This window comes from Corapipo altera, unplaced genomic scaffold (genome assembly GCF_003945725.1).
Source record: "Corapipo altera isolate COAL_440 unplaced genomic scaffold, ASM394572v1 71, whole genome shotgun sequence".
In the NCBI taxonomy this organism is placed as follows: Eukaryota; Metazoa; Chordata; class Aves; order Passeriformes; family Pipridae; genus Corapipo; species Corapipo altera.
In genome coordinates, this window is record NW_020884916.1 from 1,597,889 (window position 1) to 1,620,460 (window position 22,572).

At 52.6% G+C, this 22,572-nt stretch overlaps 1 protein-coding gene across 2 annotated transcripts; it reads right to left on the minus strand.

Moving 5' to 3' along the window:
- Nucleotides 1-17,597: 17,597 nt before the first annotated feature.
- PTS (6-pyruvoyltetrahydropterin synthase) lies at nt 17,598-21,335 on the minus strand. 2 transcript variants are annotated; one of them, XM_027655787.1, is made up of 6 exons: nt 21,213-21,335; nt 19,922-20,001; nt 19,165-19,187; nt 18,579-18,635; nt 18,239-18,309; nt 17,598-18,077 (listed from the first exon to the last, which is right to left on the minus strand). In XM_027655787.1, the coding sequence occupies exons 1-6, from the start codon at nt 21,284-21,286 to the stop codon at nt 17,936-17,938; spliced, it is 447 nt and encodes a 148-aa protein (XP_027511588.1). In that variant the 5' UTR covers nt 21,287-21,335; the 3' UTR covers nt 17,598-17,935. The 2 variants fall into 2 exon arrangements, with proteins under 2 accessions (XP_027511588.1, XP_027511589.1); XM_027655788.1 differs by having other exon boundaries at nt 17,960-18,077; nt 18,239-18,377.
- Between the last annotated feature and the right edge of the window lie 1,237 nt (nt 21,336-22,572).

Consider the following 22,572-nt stretch of genomic DNA (forward strand, 5'->3'; position numbering starts at 1 on the left):
TCCCCAGAACAAGTGCTAGGGGAGGGCAGGCCAGGAGGGAGGGACAGGTTGCCTCCAAGATCAGGGCAAAAAGTCCCAAATCATTCAACAAAACTCCCGAGGAATGAACCTGCAGCTCACAGCAGCTCAGGAATGATCACTGGAACACAAAGAAATGGCAGGAGCTACAGTTTAAATAAGCATGGCTTATTTAAAGAAAGAACTGCTTTACCTGCAAACCCCCAGGTCAAAGCAATCAGGAAAGAAAACCCAGGACAAGGCAAACTCCCCTTTCCTCCAGGACATGACAGCAAGTCAGAAATGCCTCCCAGGGAACAGGAGCCAGCACCTGCACACTGCACAGCCAGGCTGGGAGAGCTACGTGTCACATTAATATAATCCTTGGTACATAAACAACTCTGGTGCCTCTTCAGCTTTGATAAATGGAGCACTGGTGCCCACCCATGCTCTCCAAATAGCACCATTCATTAGTTTGTCATTTCTGGATGCTTCCAGAGGAGATGCTAAATCTTACCCACGGGCAGGAGGCTCAGCCCAGCCAGCTCTGAGTGGGCAGAGCTGCTCAGCTGGAGCAAAGGGATCCCACTGTGCCAGGAAAAGCACAGGAGAGGGACCAGGGCAACTCTCAGAGCTCTTCCTTCTCTCCCCCCACTCTTCTCCATCCTGACAGAGTTTTAAACTCCATCTAAACGATCCTTAATCAGCACTGATGGAAGCCCCAGCTCGTGGGAGGGCTGGGCACAGAAAGGGCAGCTGTGCCCTGGGGGCACTGGAGGTATTTGGGTAACATTTCATGCTGTACCCTGCAAACATCCCGCTGCAGCCTTGCCTCAGAAATGTCACAGCCTCCTCTGCAGGGGCCCCTGGGTGGGTGGGCATTGGTTACCAAACAAAGAACTCCATTTCCCAAAGGACTGGGGGCCTGAGCAGGGGTTTTGCTCAGAATCACTGGTGAGAGCAGTGTGAGGTTCCCCACCAAGTCTTAGAGCTCCTCCTGAGCAGTCCCACAGCACTGTCCTCCTCCTGCTTCCCACACACCTGTCCAGCTCAGTCTGCTCCAGTGCCACTGGTGTCCTGCTGGAAAACCCCCTGTAGCCCCTCACTCCGCTGGCGTGGCTCTTCCTTGGCTCCAGTGCCCCGGGTGGCACCAGGGACACTCAAATCTGGCAGAGGGGGCAGGTGGGTCTGTAGGTGCTGATGCCTCTTCCCTTTGAGCAGATCCCCAGGAAATCTGTTCTGTCCGTGGCCTCATCCTTCCTGTTCTCTGTGTGCCAGTGTGAGCAGTCCCACCCATCCCAGCAAACATTTCCCTGGCAGTGCCAGCTGCTGCCAACACGGCTGTGCTGCCACCCCTGGGACAGAGGTCCCTGTCACTTTGAAGATCCCAGCTGTTTGACTGCTCTGAATTCATTTGTTTAATGAACCTCGGGGGGGGGCAACTGCACCGAAGCATCCCCAAACAAGTTTGGAGCTCTGCAGTTTCTCCACTAATTAGGGGCTCCTTTGGGGCTGAACACAGAGGTTCTGCTGCCGTGTCTGGAGCTGGCAGTGAGCCCAGGCAGTGCTGGAGCTCCAGCTCAGCCCCAGCAGTTTTAATGCTTTCCCTCCTCTATTTTTTTGCCCTCTCCCCAGCCAGTGCAGAGTTGCCAGGCACAAGCACAAACCGCCAGGTCAAGGTGCTCTGAGATTGGGGAAAGCATTTTATCCGAGCACGAACAAACCAGCCAAGCTCTGCAGTGTTTCCCTGCACGTCTGCACTTCTCTCTGCAGACACCACACAGCCCTCTCTTCCTCTTCCACAGGCCCTTTCCTCAGTGCCTGTTAACCTACTTACTATTAAAGGCTCCTGGAGCTCCAGCTCCAGCTCAGCTTATTCATTAGTGGCTGTCCAGGAACGGGCCAAGCTCAGTTCAAGGTCAGAGCATGGTCAGTCCCAGGCACAGGCCACACACTGCGAGATTTCCAGGGGCTCAGGGTGGGAAAACAGGGGAGGAATCTCCTGTTGAAGTGCCTCGAGGATGTGGAAGTCTTCTGGCTGAGAGATGCAAGGCAAAATCCACTCCTAGTAGCTTTTCTTAATGCAAGAGTTTTCTCTGTCCCTTCTTTCCTCTGCAGTGCCTGGCCCTTGTCCTTGTCCAAAAAGTGAAGTGCACGTCCTGGTTTAAAAAAATTGATTCATGCTAATCAGGGGGAACACAAAATAAATTGATATCTTTTGCAATCCATTACAGCAACTTTATTACTTCTCCGAATTTCCCCAAAGTGAGGGCCACCAGAATCCACTCAGCAGTGCTCAGGGCACCGAGAGTCCTGCAGAATTAATTGCCAGGCACATTAATTACTGATTAAATAGGAAATCCCCAAATACCATTAGAAAGGGACGATTAAACATGCACCACTGATTGGGCACCTCCTCCCTCCCTCCCAGTCTCACTGTAAGTCACCTTCCTGTTGGTCAGGTTCTGAAGGACAAATGTCTAACAGGAGGCAGCAGTGGTAAATAAAGTGAGCTGGAAACACCTTCCTGGATTAAAGCTGCAGAAACCTCATCCACGACCCCACATACTGGTTGGAGCTGATCTGCAGCCAAAAAAATTGCTCACTGCCCACCGTGGGTTTGGCAGCTGGGTTGGCAGCATCAGGAATTCTTCCAGGTGCTGCTCCTGCCTCAGGCATCAGCTTTTGCCACGTCCCATCTGCCCCGTCAAGGGCTGCCAGGAAATGGCACCAAGCAGAAAAACCTGCCAGGTTCTGAACATTTCTGTGCCCAGCAGGAGCCGTGGATGGGCTCAGAGTCGGGGCTGGTGTTTGGGAGCACAGTTCCTGCCCTGGGATGTCGCTGCTGGCAGGGAAGGCGGGGGCTCGCTCTCACAGCTCCTCCCAAGGCACATCGAGGGGATCCAAGAGGGATTAGTGGTTGCTGCTGGAGCTGGATAACTTTCTCTCCCCCTAAGCAGGCTCTCCATCCACCTGATGGATGCAGGACAGGACAACCCACGTTCCCAGGAGTGCTGGGCTGAGCTGGCGTGGTTGCTGAACCCCTCTCCTTGTCCCGGTGCCAGAACCAGGACAGCAAACCCTGGCACAGCCCGGGAAGCTGCTGCCATCTTCTGGGCAGCCTGGCATCACCGGGAACCCTTTTCCCAAGGGCTGCTGCTCCCTCCTGTCCCAGATCCCTGCCCCCGGGGCTCCCTGCTTTGCCCTGCCTGTGGCACCGAGGCAGAGCCACCCCCCTCCCGCAAACAGGGGGGTGCTGCTGTTTCTCCTCACTCTGGAGATGAAGGACCGTTTTGGGACCAAACTCTTCAGGCTGTTCCATGGTGCAAACCAGGAGATGTGCAGTGCCCTCAGCCAGGACAGCCCCTGCACCTGGGCTGCCTCCCCTCTCTGCCCTGGGCAGGGCTTTGCATGAGCAAACAGTGCCCATTTGCATGAGGACGGGACAAACCTGCTGCTCCAGAGGTTCCATCTGCCCAGTTGCCACACAAGCCCTTCCACAGGTGCCTTCCAGAACTCAGGGCACGTTTGGTCTCTTCAGGTCTCCAGTGCCACCCTCCCTGGTGCAGCATCACCTCCCAAAGGAGGCACCTCGTGGGGTCAGGGCAGGGGCAGGGGGAGCTGAGGGGGTGGCCCAGGGTCAATGGGATGGGAAGCTGCAGCTGTAAAACCCACTGGAGGAGGGGACAATGGCTGGAGCTGACCCGAGACAGTGCAGAGCAGCAGTGGAGGTCAGGCAGGAAAACCCCCTTGTTAAACTGCTGACTTTGAGGAAGTGCCTTTTTGCAGAATGTTTGTCCTTCAAACCAGAGTCCTCCCTTGCCACCCTGCCCTCCCTCTCCCTGCAACCCTCTGGTGTGAATTATTAGGGGGCTTTTAGGACCTTGTCCCTGCAGGGAACAATCCACCTTTTCTTACTCAAGCCTGGATAAAACCCTTCAGGGCTGACAGACTGGGGTAAAGCCCTTCAAGCTGGAGATTCCTTCTGCTGCCTGTGGGGAATCCCATGCCATGCCATGCCATGCCAGAGCCTTGCTGGCAGAGGCCCAGGGCTGAGGTGTTTCCCTGCCCAGGGGTGGGAACTGGCAGCCTCCCAGCTCCCCGTGCTGCAGAAGGCATTCCTCACCTCATCTGCAGCCCCAGTGAGCCACAGGGCCCTGCCTGCCCTGCTCCCTGCCCTCTCTGTTCTTCTCTCCTGTCCTGCCTGGAGCCAGGGGATGGTGTGGCAGGGCTCTCTGGGAGCTCCCAAGCCCTTGGACAGAGCCCATCCCAGCAGAGATGATTCACCCCACCCCTCGAGCAGGACAAGGGATGTCTCCAAGCCAGTTCAGCAGTTGGAGCAGTAAAACACCTTCATCCCACATCTACAAAACACACTATTTGCAAAACAGCCCTGTAAAATCTCAGCTGCCCCATGTTCTTCACCCAAAGCAAATAATGCAATGAACCCCTGCAGAGCAGCTCAGAGCAAACACACCTTGCCCTGAGCTGGGCAGAGTCCACTCGGTGCCACACAGGGCCAGCAGCCAGTGGAGAGGATGCCCTGGTGTGCAGGGTGATTGCAGCACAGACCAGACTGTCCCATCCAGCACCAGGAGAGGGGATACAGAGAACTCTGTGTCCTTGCTTTCCTCAGCACCCTGCCCTGGCCCTGCCTTCACCTCTGCTCGACCCAGAGGGCTTTGCCTGCTGGAGCCACAGTGCCAGGGAGAGCCTGATCCAGCTCACTGGGATTCACATTTCCAGCTTGCCTGTCGTTCATATTTCCAGCTCCCACTTCCCCACTCCGAGACAGGTGGTTTTGTGCAACTGTTTATTCCCTGTGACTGCTGTGTTGTGCCAAAAAGACACCCCCTCCCTTGCCATCCCCTCCTGGTGGGGTGCAGGTGGGAAGAGGTTTGGTTTTCCTGGGTTTCCCTGGAATAATCACTCTTGGCCAATATGCTGAAGGATTTCACTTCCATTCCTGAAGCAGAGCCCAGGATTCCAAGTGCTGCTGTTTCTCCTGGGGGCTCCACTCCTCCACCCACCAGCAGGAATATTCATTTAACTCATTCCTTTCACAGATTCAGGAGAAGACAAGGCAGGGGAGGAACCACTCCCTGGTGCTAAGCAAGGAGAGGCAGACAGGGAGATAACTGCTGTCTGCTTGCCAGAGGAGAATAAAAGCCCGAGTCATTACAGCTGTAACACTGGTAGCGTGGGTGGGAGCCAGGGAAACACCCCAGCAGCCTTTCCAGAGCATCCCTGGGTGCCTGGGGAGCCTCTCGTTACCCAGGGGCTCTGTTTACTTTGGCACCTGCCAGCCAGACTCTGCCAGCCCAGCCAGGGCCAGATCCTGAATTCCCCACCCTGGCTCTGATCCCATTCCAGCCCGAGGAGACACGAGGTGTGCCAGGCTCCTGTTGGCACCACCAGGGTCCCACAGATCCCCTGGGGTGTTTTTGGGTGCTGCTCTGAGCACAGCTGAGCAGTCTCAGCCCTGTCAGCTCCTGCTCCACCCATCCTGCTGCTCTCTCCAAGGATTTTGGGCGCTCTGGGAGCTCGGGCTCCTTGTGAGCCCCATGACTCAAACGCTCCTGCAACACATGTGGGTGTCCCTCAGTAATTTCTGCTTCCTGCCCTTCCTCCATAGTCTTCACACCCCTTGGATTTGCTTCCTTACGTGGGCTCATCCCTGGATAAATTAAGGACTGTGAAGTCACCTTGTGGGGTAAAAATATTAAATTTATTGCATCACCGACCCCTCCTTTTGACAGTTTTCTGGCTGGATCCCCTCCCCATGTCAGGCCTCAGCTCCCACTTTCCCACTGAAGTTCAGCCTCTCCAAGAAACCGATGAGGAGCAAACCTGGAAGAGCCCAGGGAGCAGCTCCTGTAACAAACACAAACACTGTCACTTCACCAGCCCTTACAAGGATCACTTTGGCCCTGGGTAACTTTCTGTTATATTTGTGACACGGTCCCATCCTGCCTTTTCTTTCCTGGACTGAATTCTCCCCGAGAGTCCAACGCATCCAGCTTGAACCCTGTCCCAGTGACGTGCCTTTGAGTCACCCCCACCACCCAAAGGATGGCACAGGTGCCTTTTGCAAGGAACCTTTATGTGAAACTGCCCCGGGCAGCAGCGTCACCAGGGAGGCTGGGCTTGCAAAACCCTTGGTTTCCCTTGCCATTGGCTTTTTCCCCTTTCCACTGGCTTTTCTTTTCCCTGTTCCACTTGCTTTTCCTTGTTCCATTTGCTCTCAACCCTCTGCCTCCGTTTCCATCTGCTCTCACATTGCTGACTTACTTTCCGTGTTCCTCGTGGTGCTTCCAGGAAAGGTTGTTCAGTGGGTGGGGAAGAGCATTCCCTGTTTCCAGGGGTCCCTTGGAAGAACCCTCTCCTGCTCCCCTGCGCCGGAGGAATGTGCAGAGCCCTGAGCTCAGCCCTGAGCTCACACTGGGCATCAAAGGAGCCACAGCACTGCCCAGGGAAGCTCCCAGTGGGGCAGAAGGCAAGGGCAGCACCACAAGGCAATGAGGCTCTGCAGGAGCATCTGACTCTGTGAACTTGGCACATCAGAAAATCTCCCTTTCTCTTTTTCTCCACACTCTCTGCCTTAGGGTCAAGTTTACCTCTGACCAGTGTCAGACACCAGCTCTTCCAGCACATCCTCTCTTTCCCTGGCCTCTTTCCTGCTCTCACTCTGCCTGCCCTGAACTAACTTATTCCTCTTCTTGCCCTTGCCCTTTCTCTCCCACTCCTGTTCAATGTTTATTTGAAGCATTTAACACACCAGTTTCTTTCTAAACCTTCAGGCCACTGGCAGGGCACTGAAACCCGCCTGGGTGAGGTGCTTTGGGGCTGGACCAAGGGAAGATGAGCACAGGGAGGGAAACCCAGCCCTCCCCCTCATCAGCACGAGTGACTCAGCAGAGCCAGGGAGGAGGTGGATGGAGTGGGCTTGGCAAAACTGCAGCATGAGGACACCAAAAACGCCTCCAGGAGTTCCTGTGTGCCACCAGTGATACACCCCCATCACCAGGGCAGGTCCAGATCAGGCTTTGGAGAACAATTTTCCACTGGGAGAGCGGTCAGACATTGGGAAAAGTTGCCCAGGGAGGTGGTGGAGTCACGGGCTGGACGTGGCACTTGGGGACGTGGTGTGGGGGTGACTGTGGTGGGGCTGGGGTGGTGCTTGGACTCAACGATCTTGAAGGTCTCTTCCATCCTTGATGATCCTGTGATTCCCTGATCTGCAAGTGTAAGATGGGGAAGGAAGATCTTTCCCTTCCCCTTTCTGGGGGTGCAGCTCCTCTGCAGTCCCTGTGCACTCAGCGTGGGGCTCATTTTCATTGCTGGAGGTGACTGCCCTCAGCACAATCACTGCTGGGAACAGGCTCTGGAGTGATCCCTATTTCAGGGAACCCAATTCAGGGCCATCCCCTGTAATTACTGGGTGTCACACTCCCTGGTTTCGCTCTGCCCTGTCCCTGTTCCTTTCCCAAGGAGGTGGAAGGTGAGCGGGACGAGCCTCTCCTGCCTTCAGGAACAGGGAAGTGCTCCTGGTGTCCCAGTGTCCCCAGAGGTCACCCCACAGCTCTGCCCCAACAGCTCAGGGAGCACTTGCACAATCAGCCTCACAATCAGCCAGTGGTGGGTGGGGAAAATGGGGAAATCCAGGCAAGAGGAAGGAGAGAAAAAAAGAGAAACTCGATCTTCTTTTTTTCACATATTATTTGAGGGGTAGAGCTGAAGTGACTCGAGAAGAACCACCCAAGGGATCTGTCAGAAGAAAATATTGTGTTCATCAGTGAAGGGCTGTGAAAGGGGGTCATCAGAGACTGTCCTCTTGGCCCTTCACAATCCAGCTCTCTCCAGGCACGAGTAGAAGCTATATTTGAACATTTCTACAAGGATGTGCCCTGCCTGGGTTTCCCACGCTTTCTGGAACTGTTTGGCCTTCAAGAAAAGCCTGGACCAGAGCTGGAAATAGGTCTGGATGCTCCTCCACAGTTCCAGAACTGCAGGAAGTCCTGCAAGAAGTTCCAGGACCATGAACCTGCAAGCACACCCCAGTGTTCACCACGCAAAGGCAGCTCAGGGGACACACACTTGATTTCCATCCTCAGTGATGTGCCCACTGTCCATTTTAGCCCTTCCCAGCTGGTCACCCCTTTATTTTCACCAGTTGCCTCCGAGGATTTCAGGTAGGAGGAAGTGCTCTGTGTCAGTGAAATCTCCCCCTGGGGTGTGTGCCTTGTTGGGGAGGAGGAAATATTTGCATTGACCTCATCAAAATCCGGGGTATAAATAGGCTGGGGAGTGTGAGGCTTCCTCAGCTCCCAGGTGCAGGTGTGGGAAGCAGAGACACCAAGGTGGATCATGGCAACTTCCCTCCTCTTGGCACAGCTCCTGCTCCTGGGGACACTGGTTGTCCCAGCACAAGCACAGACAGAATCCAAGTGTGCCCAGCTCGGGAATGCGACTGAAGGCAACTTCTCTGTGACAGTGACCCCTGGGGTGTACCAGGCAAACACAACCTACCTAGGTAAGGCACCTCTTCTGCAGCTCAGAGAGCTCCCACTGCACAGAAATGTGTCCCCTCTGTCCCCACCCCACTGCTTTCCTGAGTCTCGTGGTGTTCTTAGACATTTTTAAACTATGTGAGCTCTGACACTCTTTTTCTATTTTATTTTCTTTTCTTTCAGGCAGGAGATAGATAAACAGCACTAGTTGTTACCTCTGTGTTCCTGTTTCCTGTTCATGCCTAAAGGGTCAATCCTAAATTCTCTTTCCTTCCTCAGGATGCTTTTTTCTCCCTTTTTGCCTCAGCTTGCCCAGGACCCAAACGCTCTTGGAAACACAGAATTTGGGGGGCAAGTTATTCTGTGGTTTTGTTCCCTTTCCTTCTCCCTGACAATTTGCCCTCCTCAGTGGCAATGGCTGTAAAGACAAAGGGGAAGAGGTTACTTTGGTGCTGACAAACATTCAGCATCAATCACAGAAAATGGCTTTTCATGCTACTAAGTGGAGTTAAATGGCAGCCTGACCCTGTTAGTTCCCTGCCAGCAGATCTCCCTTTGCCCTGAGGTCCAGTAAAACCTAAATGCTGAGAAAACAGTGGAGGAGAGACACCCTGATCCCTTCCTGCTGCTGTGAACTGGCACAGATTCCCTCAGACCTCCCCCGAGGAGCCCCCACTGCAGTTGGTTGTTTTTTTCATGGAGAAGTGTTTTGTTCCCTGCTCTGTTGTTCACCCAGGACAGCAGGGGCTGAACCTGTGACTGAGCAGTTCCTCTTACTCTATTCTTGCATGGGGAGGGGGCAGATAAGGAGGTTCTTCCTCCTGTGCCTGGGGGGGGCTGTGGTGAGTCCCCCTCTCTTTGCAGGGGTCACCTCGTGCATCTGTCCCAGAATGGGACACAGAGATCAGTGGGAGAGCAAACACTGCCTGGGCTGGAAACCCCGAGGCCGTGGGGGCTTCCAGAACACACAGCTCACTTTGTCCACCTTGCTCTGTTCCCCAGTGACAATCAAGGAAGCCCAAAACAGCAGCGACAAGCCCACGCAGTTCGTGCTGCAAGCCCTGTCCCCAGGGAACGAGTCCCTGGGGCAATGGGAGGGGATAACCCCGGAGGACTGCAGCTCTGTGGACTCAGCAATACTGAACAGCACCCAGAATGCAGCCAACTGGACATCCCCAGGCACAAACGTGTCCTCTGTGCAGATAAGGTAAGGCTGCACCTCCACCCAGGGATCTGGCTGGCACAGTGCCTGGGGGAGCAACACCCGGAACCAGGAACCCACCTCTGGAGCAGGGGCTGGAAAAAAAACCTCCTGAGGCTGCTCCAGATTTTCTCTTCAAAATACCAGGGGGACATTTTTGCAAAGCCAGTTTTGGTGTCCAGGATCTGGTTTCATCCCACCGGTGGGGATGTAGATTAGTCCTATGGAAATGAGGGCATTGAACAGCCCTCATTTCCATGAACACTAATGGGGTTGCATCAGTGGGAAGTGTTTGTCAAAGGAAACCAGAGCCATTAGTCTGATGGAAGGAAGGATGCAAGAGTTCCTGACAAGAGTGGCTCTAATTACAAGGAGCAGATGGTCACAGTTAATTGCCACCCTGTTCCAAGGCATGGCTATCCCATCCAAAGGAGGGCAGGAAAGCAGCCAAAGTGGGATAAAGAAACAGTTTCAGATGTTAAAAATACAAAAAAAAAAGCAATATGGCTGGAGGGCAACATAAGTGAGCTCAGGATGACTCCAGAGTTCCTGTCTCTTCATCTGCTTTTAATGTCTCCTTTCTATCCCTGCATGGCTCGACATGAGACACTCAGCTTCTCTCCTTTGAGTTTGTTCTCCTCTCTCTTCTCTCCCTCCACAGGGCATACATCATCTTCACTGACAAATCCACCCAGTTCAAGACTGTGACTCTCACCAGAGGTAACTAATCTTCAGCTGGGCAGTTCCAACAGGTTGGGGGAAGGACACACCAAGCAAGGGCTCCTCTTGTGCTCTGGGGCTCGGGGAGAGGGGAAGGAGGGACTCAGGGCACCTCCAGCTGGAGAATATCTCCAATTTCCAATAGTCAGGCAAGGCCATGGAGTGGCAGAGGGTTTTCAGGTCATAATGTTGAACTCAAAACCTTTTCAAGCTTCCTTTTTGCTTTAAGGGGCATCGAAGGGCTACAAAGCAGAGGACAGGCTTATTTATTTCTGCACAGGCTTCACCACCTGTCTGCTCTGCCACGCAGATGCAAAGTGCAAACTGGGGCTTTGCTCCCACAGATGGTGTTTCTGGTAATCCAGAGAATCCCCATCCAGGGACTGATGATGCCCCACTGATGTCAGGGGATATATTCAGACCTCCCTTGGTGTGGGTTTGACCCCTAATTCCTGTGAGATCAGAGTTGAACACAGGCTCTGGAGCAGGTCTTGTAGCTCAGCTGGTTCCTTTGCCCTTCTAATCAACCCCGGGGGGGTTTCCTTTCATTTCAGCAGCAGAAACAACCACATCATCACCCACCAGCACCCCCAGCTCCGTGTCCACAGTTCGGGGCAGCTCCCTGTTCATCGCTGTGCTCCAGCTGCCCCTGCTCCTGGCCATGGGCAAACTGCTCTCCTAGAGGCCAGGGGAGAAGATGGCCCAGGCTGTGCTGCCCTTTCCCTCCCTGGGGGTGGGAGGGCAGGCAGCTGATCTACTCAGGAAATGTTTCTATGTGTTAGGATGGTAACTGCACTCCAAACATTAAATTATGAAGGTCTGTTTGAGCACCAGGCTGATCCTCCCCTCACTCCCCTCCCTCAGGGCCAGCAAGCTCAGCCAGGTGAGATGTTCCAGAGCAGGGCAGAGGTCCCTCTGCCCTGGGTTTTCAGCCAGAAAAGCGTAAAGTGGGCAAGAGCAGCCCCTGTGTCCCAGGGGACGCTGCAGGAATCCACAGCTCCCTCAGCCCCTGGGGTTCTGTGAAGCACAAACCAGCAGGAAAACGCCTGGAGAGGAAACAGGTCCCTTCCTCCTCAGGGTACCAGATCTGCTGAGAAGCTCCAGGAAGGGGGAAGCAGAATTGAGCCTGGGAAGGGAAACTCTGGGTTTAGGATTCACGTGTCTCAGCCAGTTTAAAGGCCCTGGAGGAGACCCCCTCACCAGGACAAGCTGGAGATCCTGCTGGCAGGGCACCCTCCAAAAAGACATACATTCCCTTGGGAATTTATGCTCTGTATTTGGTCCAGCATCCCCTAAATTTTTTTGTTTCAATGGATGACATAAAGTTTTCTCTGTTTTGTTGGGTTTTTTTTTCCCCTGGCTTTCTGGAATGGCAGTGGGTGTTTTTTGTTCTTGTTTGTTTAATCAGAAAGCTGATTTTGCTGTAGGGCAAGATTGTAAAGGCCACTGAATGTCTTGATTTTATTATTATTGTTTGTATTTTTATATGGATAATGTTTATTGAGAAATTTTCAGACTTAACGAAAAGCAATTTGTTTCTTAACCTAATCTGAATAAATTAAGGAATGAAGGTTGGTTCTTGCACCTTCCATTATTTCCTGGCTCCGTGTGAAGGGGGGGGGGATTTGAAATAATTCTGATACTGTGAAATATTTGGCTTTGATCCCATAGATGCACATGAAGAAACAAATAAAGGTGAGGCCTATCTCTGCTGAACAAACATGAGAGTAAATTCTAACTCCCAGGCAGTGGAAGGTTTGCTCCTGAGCACTGAGGGCTTGGCAGTAAAGGAGCCTGAAAGCTTCACACAGGATCTGGGCACCCCAGGAGATCATTGCCCCTCACCATCTGTATTTCTCAGACATCAAGTGTGGATTAAGAGGGATTTTTTTCCCAATTCCTACAGAATTTTCTGAAATATTAATAGCTGAAACTAAAAAATTCAGACCTGCTGAGGCTGCTTTTGCTTTAAAGTGGGAGCATCTCACTCAACTCTGCTGTTTGTTCAGATTGTCCCTTATCTCCCAAAGCCATGGTTTGCACAAAAAATAAAGCTCTTCCTCCCTCTCACACCCTCGGGGTTCTCAGTGCAGGTTGAAATTTCGCTCGTTTCCTACAAATTTCCACCCATTTTCCTGTTTGCTGGTGGGTTGCTGAGGGGTTGGGTTGTCAAGCCAGAAGTCCCGAGCCCAATTCCACAGATGGAATTTTAACCACCCGGTGCCTGGAGTGATGCACTGCTGGAATGTTCCTGCAGAATTTAGGGGGAATAAAGTTTTAGGGTCCAGCCAGTAAAACTGGCATCTGTTCAGCAGGGAGGGTAATGAGCAGAGATGGGGATGTGGTTTATCTGCTGCTACTGCAGTGAACAACACCCAATAAAACCCTAATTAGTGCCGTAAATTACTGCTCCATTTCAGTCCCACTGTTGACCTGTCTACCTCCCAAGATTACAGCCCTGGGTAATACATATGAAATTACTTTTAACGTGGGTAATACATATGAAATCACTTTTAAATATCCTCATGGCAACTCCCATTTGCCAGACTATCTGTGAGCTCAGGACATGCAGAGATCCCCCAGAGAGGGGGGTCCTGCTGCTTTGCCCCATTGCTGGAGCCTCATCAGTGGCCTTTTCCTTAACTTCCACATTGTTCAGCAGCAAACACCAACATTTCCTTTCACAGCCCTGTCTAATTTCCCTGCTAAAAGTTTATTTCACCAGCATCACCAGGAAAAGGAGTGCAAAGGGGAATGAGCTGTAACCGGGAATTTGAAGCCAACATATGGAAATTCTCTGCCTTCAGCTGGAAGGGAAATAAGAGTGGGGCCTCTGACTCCCAAGAAGCTCAAATCAGTGGGTGAAAGACATTGCTGAGACTAAAACATGTGAGAATGAAAAATAGGAATGGGATGTGACAGGGACTTTGCCTGCAGAGGCAGGGAAGTGGCTCTGAGATCTACCAGAGGAGCTCTGAAGCCCAGTTCTTCAGGCCACATCTATGAAATCCTGAGCTGACCATGAGTACAAAGCAGTTACTGGAAGTACTGAGCTTTAAAACAGTGATTAATCATTAATAGGGTGATTATAGATGGATAAAATGAAAAATGTTTCCACCCTTCCATTGACTTCCTTTTAATAGCTCCTGTGCTATCCCAGCTGATGCAAAGCACCCCAAAAATCAGCAGAACGACCCCAAGCTTTTGGAGTACAGGTTTCACCTCTCATTAAGGTGACACCCTGGGTGTCAGGGGAGGAAGGGCATCACTCATCCTGGGAGCCACACAAAAATCAGGACTAAATTATCTCAATTTGCACCACAGCAATTGGTGCTTTCGCAGCTATTTAAATGTTACTCTCAGAGCAGACCCTGAGTTTTCCAAAGAGTGTCTCAGCAATCTGTGAATAAAAAAATCCCACCCCTGGCACAGCATGAGCCTGTTCTCCCTCCCATCCTAATGACTCTGTTGCACTCCCAGACACCCACACCCACTCCAATAAAAGGAACAGGGGAGTGGACAAAGCACACAAAGCCCTGAGATCACTGGAGCCAGGGCTTTGCCATAAACCAGCTCCCCGGGCAGGGATGTGAGCACACCCTCCTCCCTCCCTGAGCACACAGGACAAATAATGCTCAGTGCAGGGGGAGAGCCACAAAATGCCCCTTAAACACCCCACATACACACTTGTTCTCTTCACCATCACTTTTCCTGTGCCCTTATGTTCTGCTTCCACTTGGAAATCGATGGCAGTTGGAGCCAGGGATGGAGCAAACACCCCAAAGAGCTTTAAAGCCCAGTGTGGTGTTTACTGGGTGGCTAAAGGATGTCTGCAGGAGGAGGGAACTGTGCTGGAGCATCCCTGGGCTGCCCCTGCCTCTGGTCCAGAGCCCTGGAAAACCAGGAATGGGAACAGCAGGGAAAGCCCTGGGAACTCTGAGGCAGAGACAGGGATGGACCTTCGCTCAGCAGCTCACTCACACTGCTCACAGTGACCTTCCCAACCTTTTTGCTCCCTGTTCCCTCCCTCGGCAGCTCCCAGGACTCCACGTCCCAGCAGCAGCAATGTCTGGGTTGCTGATTAACCCGTTCATTGTTGGGGCTACAACGAGCTATAAAAAGCAGCCCAGGGAGTGGCAGCTGAGCCTGAGTGGCAGAGCTTGGCTCAGTCTCCCCCTCTGTAACCGTGTCCCTCCTGCTCTGTGCTCCTCCAGAGCTGCAGAGGTGATGGGAACACCATCAGTCCCCTCTACCATGAGCTGCAGCTGAACCCACAGTGCTCCCCTGGCCACGGGGCTTCAGGCCCAGAGAGCAGAGTGAGCCTTTTTCTCCCTGAAACGAGGCAGAATGAGGAAAAGCTCCCTAAAAAAAAAAATAAGCAAAAAAGAAAGCTGGTGTTGAGCAGATTCCCTTTGAAGCTGGGCAGCCTCAAACTTTGCTTTGCCTCTAGTTTACAGAACCAAATGGTGACACTGGCTCATATATTAAACATAAACCTTCTATAAAACCTGAGGATTTACCTTTCCATGTGCCAGGAAGGCAGAACTGGGTCTTTCCTCTCAGTCCTTACTAAACCCAGCTCAGCACATTCCTGCTCTTCCTGGCATTACTCTGCTATGTGCATTTATAGGCACTAGAGCTGGAAGTCCTGCCCTCTCCTGGGATCAGCTCTGACCTTCAAATTGCTGTCTTGGGCCCCACTGTCACCTGAACAGTTCTCCTTCAAACAGTTCCATCACTCAGTAACTAAGTTATAGCACAGAGGGGCTTAATGTTTAATTATGCGAGTTTGTTCTCTCCCTGTAAAATTCTCCCTCCCTAAGCTGGGAATTTGGAGGCTGGAATTCCCTGCATGGAGCTCACACACACCTGTGAAGATCAAGACCCCTTGAGGCAGGAGAAGGGACAGAATATACTGTAATTTCAATGACAATTCCAACTCTGACGTTGCCAACCCTTCCACCCAAGCCACCACCTGGCCAACCAATTTATTTCCATCTCCCCACATCTGCTGATGTTTAAATCAGAGAGATCAGAAGAGTTTGTGTTAAGAGGTCTCCAGGATGCACACAGCAATGAACACAAATACCCAGGCTGTGGTGGGACTTCATCAGGGCTGTGTTGCACTGGAAAAGAACAGGAATTTGGTCTGTTTTTTCCTGGCCTAGCACCTGACTCCATGCCAATAACAGCCCTGGACTGCGCTACACAGATGTAACCATTTGTTTGCTTGGTTTTTTTTTGTCAACAGCTGAGTTTCTCCTCTGATAAAGGCACCACATGATATGTCCTAGTCTTCATGACTCACTGAAGACACCAAATGCTCTGTGAATCACCAGCAGCAGCTCTCATCCAGCCTGATTTACATCATCTCAGCAAACCACAGTGACACACCAGTCCAGGGAGCAGCAGGAGGGGTCAGATAAGCTGCAAAATCTCCCTGGCCAGAGCCCAACTGAAAAAAAAGCTGAGTGGTTCCACATCTGGGGGGAAAAAAAAGGGGGGAGAGGGGAGCCAGTGTGTCACCAGTGTGTTCCCTTTACCTGCTGCACTGAGCACTCCCAGCTTGGGTGACTCTGCAATGAACCTGCAGCCAACTGTTCACCAAAGCAGCACTTTTGGGAAGAGGGAAAAACCCCAGTGCTGGAGCTCCCGTGGCAGAGGGAAGGTTGGAATATCCCTCATCTCCAGCCCTTTCTTACTCTTTCCTTTTTGAAGCTCGTCCAGAAAGTTTGAGAGAAGATAACTCGAGGCAGGAGACAGCCCAGACCTGTCCTCGTGTAAAGCACTCACAATTAAAAAAAAAGAAAAGCAAACCAAGTGTTCCTTGAGAGTGTAAATCCCACTTTCCAGCAGAACTGGTGGCTGCAGAAGGACACTCTACCCTCAGCCTGCAGCAGAGTGTGGCAAGGTTAACTATTAGGCAAGCTTCATTAAACCTTTCTAAATGCCGCTGTTTGCTCCCATTATTCAAATGCCTCATTTCCTTGTAAAGCAAGGGAATTACTACCCTGGATGTCATTTTTTTAATTATGTGCATTCAGTTATTCCTCATGGCCACAGCTAATCACTCCTCAGGACGTTGCCCGTGGGGTGGAGAGAATCACCCCCAGCACAATCACTTCTGCCTCTGTACAGACACTGTGACCTCGTGGCTCTTAACCACAGGAACTGTACAATCACCATCCCCTGACTGCTTTTCCATGCATTTGGCTTTCCCAGTGTGCCTCCAGTTCCAGGGATATTCAGAACAACTGAGTTGGTGTTCATTTAAACCCATCTCACAAACTCAGCCCTCTGTAACAACCTACACTGCTGCACCTCCCAGCCTGATGGCTGCTGCATACCAAGTGCTTCTTTTGGCTACAAAACCCTCCCAGGATGGGATTCTGGTGGTGCAAATACCAAAGCAGCTGTTGCTCACAGCAGCAGGAGCAGGAGCTGGCTGCTTTCTCCATGAAGTTCGATTCAGTTCCTACAGAACTCTGTAAAAAATTTCCCTGAGAAAACAACACTTGTTGTGGCTGCCAAGAAGCTTCCAGGGGGGTTCTGTGGGTATGGACTCAAGGTTTCCCAGCTCCTGCCCTGCTATTCCAGCTGCCCATGACCAGCTGCAGTGTGGGAAGTGTCCTGAGGGAGGGATGAGCCCTCAGCAAGGGGAGGGTCGTGTCTGTGATTCCCTGAGCTGACACTGCAGCACAGGGAACCGAAGCAGTGAGGAACTCGCACTCCAGTGAGGGAAACTCAGCCAGAATTCTCTAAGATGAAGAGCATTCTCCCAGCAAAACCTCCCAAGAGGGGCATCTTTGGGGTGATTTAAGGGTTTGCTCTCACCTACTCACACTTCCACCCATCCAACAGGGCACTGACACCACGGGGGCAGAAGCACTTTGCAGTTCCTCAGCTTCTCCTGATGATTCACATGGACACACTGCTCCCTTTGGCTCTTCAGCTGGGATTAGGAAGTGCTTTATAAACAACTATGGTGCTCCCTATACCAGTTCCTTTGACAGAGAAAGCCCTGCCAGCCACGGGAAGGAAGGAGCCTGTAACACAGGAAATAAAGAGATAAGGAGAAAACAGATAATCAGATAGTCCTCATTCTCAAAAACGCTTCTCTATTTCATCAAGAAGCAAAACAACACCAAAGCCCACATTATTAAATGTAATAAATTAATTCAACATTTAATTAGAGAAAAATCAAAGCTTTTTGTGACTGGACACAACATACATTTTGCCAAAAATACATTTTGCTCAAAAGCTGCTTTATTTCACATGGCACAACTGCAGATTTCACATCAACCCTGGTGGTTTGGGTTTGCAAAACAGGAACACCTTGAGAAAAAAATGAACAAATTCTGAGAAGCAGAGTGGCTGGATTGCTGCAAGAATTCCTGTGTGTTTGTCCTTATGCAGCACAGGAGCAAGGTCCAGGTGTGGGAAACACAGAGAGCGGGGTCAAAATAATCCACTGATCTGACTGTGACCAGCTGAGCTGGGGCTCCTTTCACTTCCCAGCCGTTGTTTCCTCTCCTTTATAAACAACAACGTTCTGCTCCGTCTCGTGCACCTTCACCTTGTAAAGGATTCCCGGGGGCAGGAGCCTCTGGAGGTTCTCCCAGATGAACACGGCGACGTTCTCCGTGGTGCTGGGGGGGAGAGGGGGGACAGTCAGAGCCCACGGTGATACCTGAGCACCACAACGGGCTGGGGGGACAGTGGAGGCCACGGGGGGGCCAAGTGGGCACCTGATGGTGCAGGACTGAGCCTTGGGGACTGTTCAGTGGCAGGAGGAGCCCCCGTGACCCACCTCACCACCTCGGCGAAGTACGGCACGTCCTTGTCCAGGTTTTTGTGGTCCAGCGGCTCCATGATCGCCTCCTGCAGAGAGAGGAGGGAGAGTCCTGTCCCAGCTGGTCAGTGGGGTTCAGATAACCATGCTCAAGGGACTGGAAGGTATGTACAAAAAAGAGGGTGAGAGCCCTACATCCAGCTGTGAAATTCCTGGTACTGCTGAAGCATTTTAGCCTCAATTTCTCCTTTATTTCCTGCCATCATCGTCTCCCCATGTCTCTCCACTCTGGCACTGCACAGATTGCTGAGCTCTAACCAGTTCTCCCAGGGGACATGTGGGAAAACAGTGCCATTACCTGCATGTACTCCTTCAGGTCTGTCAGGTTCATAACCATTCCTGAGACTGGGTCAATCTGCAGGGAAACCCAAAGGGAGATCAGCAGCCTGGCCTCACATCCTTATTACCTGCACAAATCAGAGGTAATCTGTGCTCAGGTCATCTGAGCCACAAGAGAAATAACTTTCTACTGTCACAGAGTTCCAGCTCTACTCCTGTGATGGTTCCAAAAGCTTGACACAGCCTACAAACAACTCCAGTGGTTCCACTCTCTCATAAAAGCTGACTCCAGGGAGGAACAATTCACTGAAAGAGTCTTCAAGCAACAATCTGGAGTGATGATAAGCAGGAAAACAGGCATTAAACTGCTCTGTTGAACAAGCAGGGACAAAACAGAGCCCAGTCTGAGCTCAGGGCATTCTCCCTTCCAGCAAATCCTCCTTAGAGGCAAGGTGAGCAGGACAGTGATTATGGGAAACCTCCTACAGTGCTGAACACAGCACTGGGAAATGCAGCCCCTGGGGCAGCACTTCAGCCCTGTGGGACAGGGGGACACATCCATCCTGCCCCCCTCAGGAAGAGAAAAAAATGCTGATTGCACTTACCTGTCCACGCACCGTGACTGTAACTGAAAACAGAGAGAGGATCAGGTCACCAGGAGCCCAGGAACCCAAACCCAGCCCTGCTGCTGTGGGGACAGACACCCCCCTCACTGCTCACCCCAGGGCTTTATGAGATGTGGGGGCAGCTTCTAAGTCTTCTGATGTAATGGAATAGCAGAGAATGAAATTAAGGGATGAAGTGTTTGCCACTTCTCTCGGGGCTAGAATTGTTGCGCCTGTAAATCAGCTTTAAATTGAGGGACAGATCCTCATTTCAGCACCCTGTAACTTATCTTCCCTATCAGAGGTTTTGGGGCACCTACAATACAGTTCAAACAGGGAGCCAGTCTAGGAACTGGGGACATCTAATTCTGTGTGCTCAGGGTGCAGGGAGAAGGAGAAGGACTTGTGAAAACAACATTCAAATAACGTTTACAGGCTGTTTAATTTGCATGTCTTTTGCTTAGAAAAATCCTCATTCAAAGCACAATGATTTTGCAGAGTGTAAACAAGCAGATTTGATTTATGAAGTGACATTCTGAGATAAATAGTTATTATCTATTCAACTGAATATACTGCAGAGCTATTCTTCACCCCCCTGCTGCTGAGGTTTCCTTCTAACTCTTAAAAAGACACAAAACCAGCCACTAAAAACTATCAGACTGAGCCCTGAGTGGCCCAGCTCTCCTGTGGGTTATTCACACCCTGAGAGCAGCTTCTGCCCATCACCACAGAAGGAGGATGGAAGTCAGCTCCTTGCCTTTGTAGTTGTGTCCGTGGCCATTTGGGTTGTTGCATTTCCCAAACAGCTTCAGGTTTTCTTCATCACTCAGTGATTTACTGTGAGAGAGGCAGACATGGCACGTCAGGGGCCATTCCAGGTGCTCGTGGCTTCACTTCAGCCCCCTTTGCTTTTCAGCTCTCCATCTGTTCACCCTCCCAAATTCAACCCACCAGTTTTTCCTGCTCAGGAGGCACAACAAAAAAATCAGACCAAAAAACCACCAGCAGAACAGTATTTGGTCCATATTGTTGAAAACAGTGAGGGGTTTTTTTTGCTGTGTTTTCTTCATCTGTTTCATTACATCTGCCAAACTGCTGTAAATGTTCCAGATATGAAATATGGCCCAAAATCACTCTCAGAAGGAAGTGCTTGAGCAAACTGTGCACATCAGCAGTTACCACTGATGAACAAAGCTTAGGGAGCTTCTCCAAGGAGTACAAAGCATGACCTCCCTCTCTGAATCTTCCCTTTGAAGCAACTCAAGTGCCTGCTCTGAGGAGCATTTCAGGTCAAGGCATGCTTCAGGAATAGCACAGAATCCCAGAATCAGTTAGGCTGGAAAAGATCTCTGAAATCATCCAGTCCAACCTGTGCCCCATCCCCACCTTCTCCTCCAGCCCAGAGCACTGAGTGCCATGTCCAGTCATTCCTTGGACACCTCCAGGGATGGGGACTCCACCACCCCCCTGGGCAGCCCCTTCCAGTGCCTGAGCACCGTTTCTGTGATGAAATTCTTCCTTATGTCCAACCTAAACCTCCCCTGGTGCAGCTTCAGCCTCTGTGCTCCCATCCTGTCGCCGGTTCCCTGGGAGCAGGGAACTGCCAGGGGCTTTCAGGTCACAGGAACACAGAACATGCCGAGGTGGAAGGGACCCACAAGGATCACCGAGTCCAACCCCTAGGCCTGCACGGGCCCATCCCCACGAGTCACACCGTGTGCCTGAGAGCATCACCCAAACAACACTCCTTGAGCTCTGGCCCAGGCGCTCTTCAGGAACACCTAAATTTCGAGGAAAAACCCCAACAGATTAGGGGAGATGTTTACAAACTGGGAGATGTTTACAAACTGGGAGATGTTTGCAAACTGCGAGACCCACGTGTTAAAACAAAGAACTCCAGTTCTCGCTAAGCCCAGCCGGGCACGGACGGGGGCGATCGGGGAAGGGGCTGGACGGAGAAGAGCCCGGCCCGGTGTCCGCGGGCTTTGGGGCGGCTTTGGAGCCTCCTCCCAGGGCAGGGGGAGCGGGGCCGGGCCGGGGCCGCTCACCTGTGCAGGCGGTGGCAGGCGCTGAAGGTGACGGAGCGCGACAGCCGCGCCAGGCGGGCGGAGCGCGGCGACATCGCGGGGCCGGACGGGGGCTGGACCGGGGCTGGATCCGGGGCTGGACCGGGGCTGGATCCGGGGCTGGGAACGGGGCTGGACCCGGGCGGCTCCATCCCGGCCCCGGGGCGGGGCGGGAGCGGCGGCACCGCCCGCGGGACCCGCCCGCCGAGCGCCGGGGATGCTCCGGGTCCCGGGGATGCTCCGGGGATGCTCCGAGCGCCGGGGATGCTCCGGGTCCCGAGGATGCTCCGGGTCCCGGGGATGCTCCGGGTCCCGAGGATGCTCCGAGCCCCGGGGATGCTCCGGGCCCCGGGGATGCTCCGAGTCCCCAGGATGCTCCGAGCCCCGGGGATGCTCCGAGCCCCGGGGATGCGCACAGGGCTCGGACCCCGCTCTGCCCCTCGATCTCTGCCCCTCGGTGCCTGCCCGCAGCCCGCGGTGCGGTGATACAAAGAATCCTGGAATGTTAACGTGTTGGAATGGAGATTAAACTTCATCCAGGTTGCTCAAGGCTCCGCCCAACCCGGCCTTGGACACTGCCAGGGATGGGGCATCCACAGCCTCCCTGGGCAACCTGTGCCAGCTCTGGCTGGTTGCAGTTAGCACAAGGTTGTCCATGAAGCTCTGACGCCTCCTTTCCGCTTCCTTCCTCACCAAGAAAAAATAAAGAGTTTGAAAGGAGCGGCGGTGGTGCCTGAGCTCCGTGAAACGCCTCCTTGGCACCGTTCTGCTGCCAGGGCTGGGCATGTGGCCTCGCTGGGGGCTGTTCCCTGCCCGCGGGTGACAGGATACAGCGGGGCGGTTCCACTGGTGACATGGAAGTGACACGGAGAGGAGGGAGGAGGACACAGGGCTGGAGCACCAGCAACGGGAGGTGTTTGCCATCTAGTGGCTTTGACCAGCTCTGGCCTGAGCCTCCCTCTGCCTCCCCCAGGACAGCAGCCCTGGGGTACAACCCTTTTTCTTTCCCTTGCCTTTTCCCAAGGTGAAGAACGGTCTGAAGAGATAAAGCCCCTGGAGCACAAGAGCTCATCTTTTGCTCGAGGAAAATGGTTCGAATCATTCTCCAGGCTCCTCACAGTGAAGAAATATAAAAAGAATTTAAGCCAGGAGGGGAATCCAGTCCCCTGAAGCCTTCCCTCTTCACAGGGTACTTACAGACAGAGCCTGCAAGTGAGCTGCTGCACAGGGCTTCCCCTGGCAACACCAACCCACCTCCAACAGCTGGAGGAGCCTGGATGAGAGCTGGGATTTGATCTGCTCTACTTACGACCAAAGGGATATCAAGGCCACAGGGAGTTCT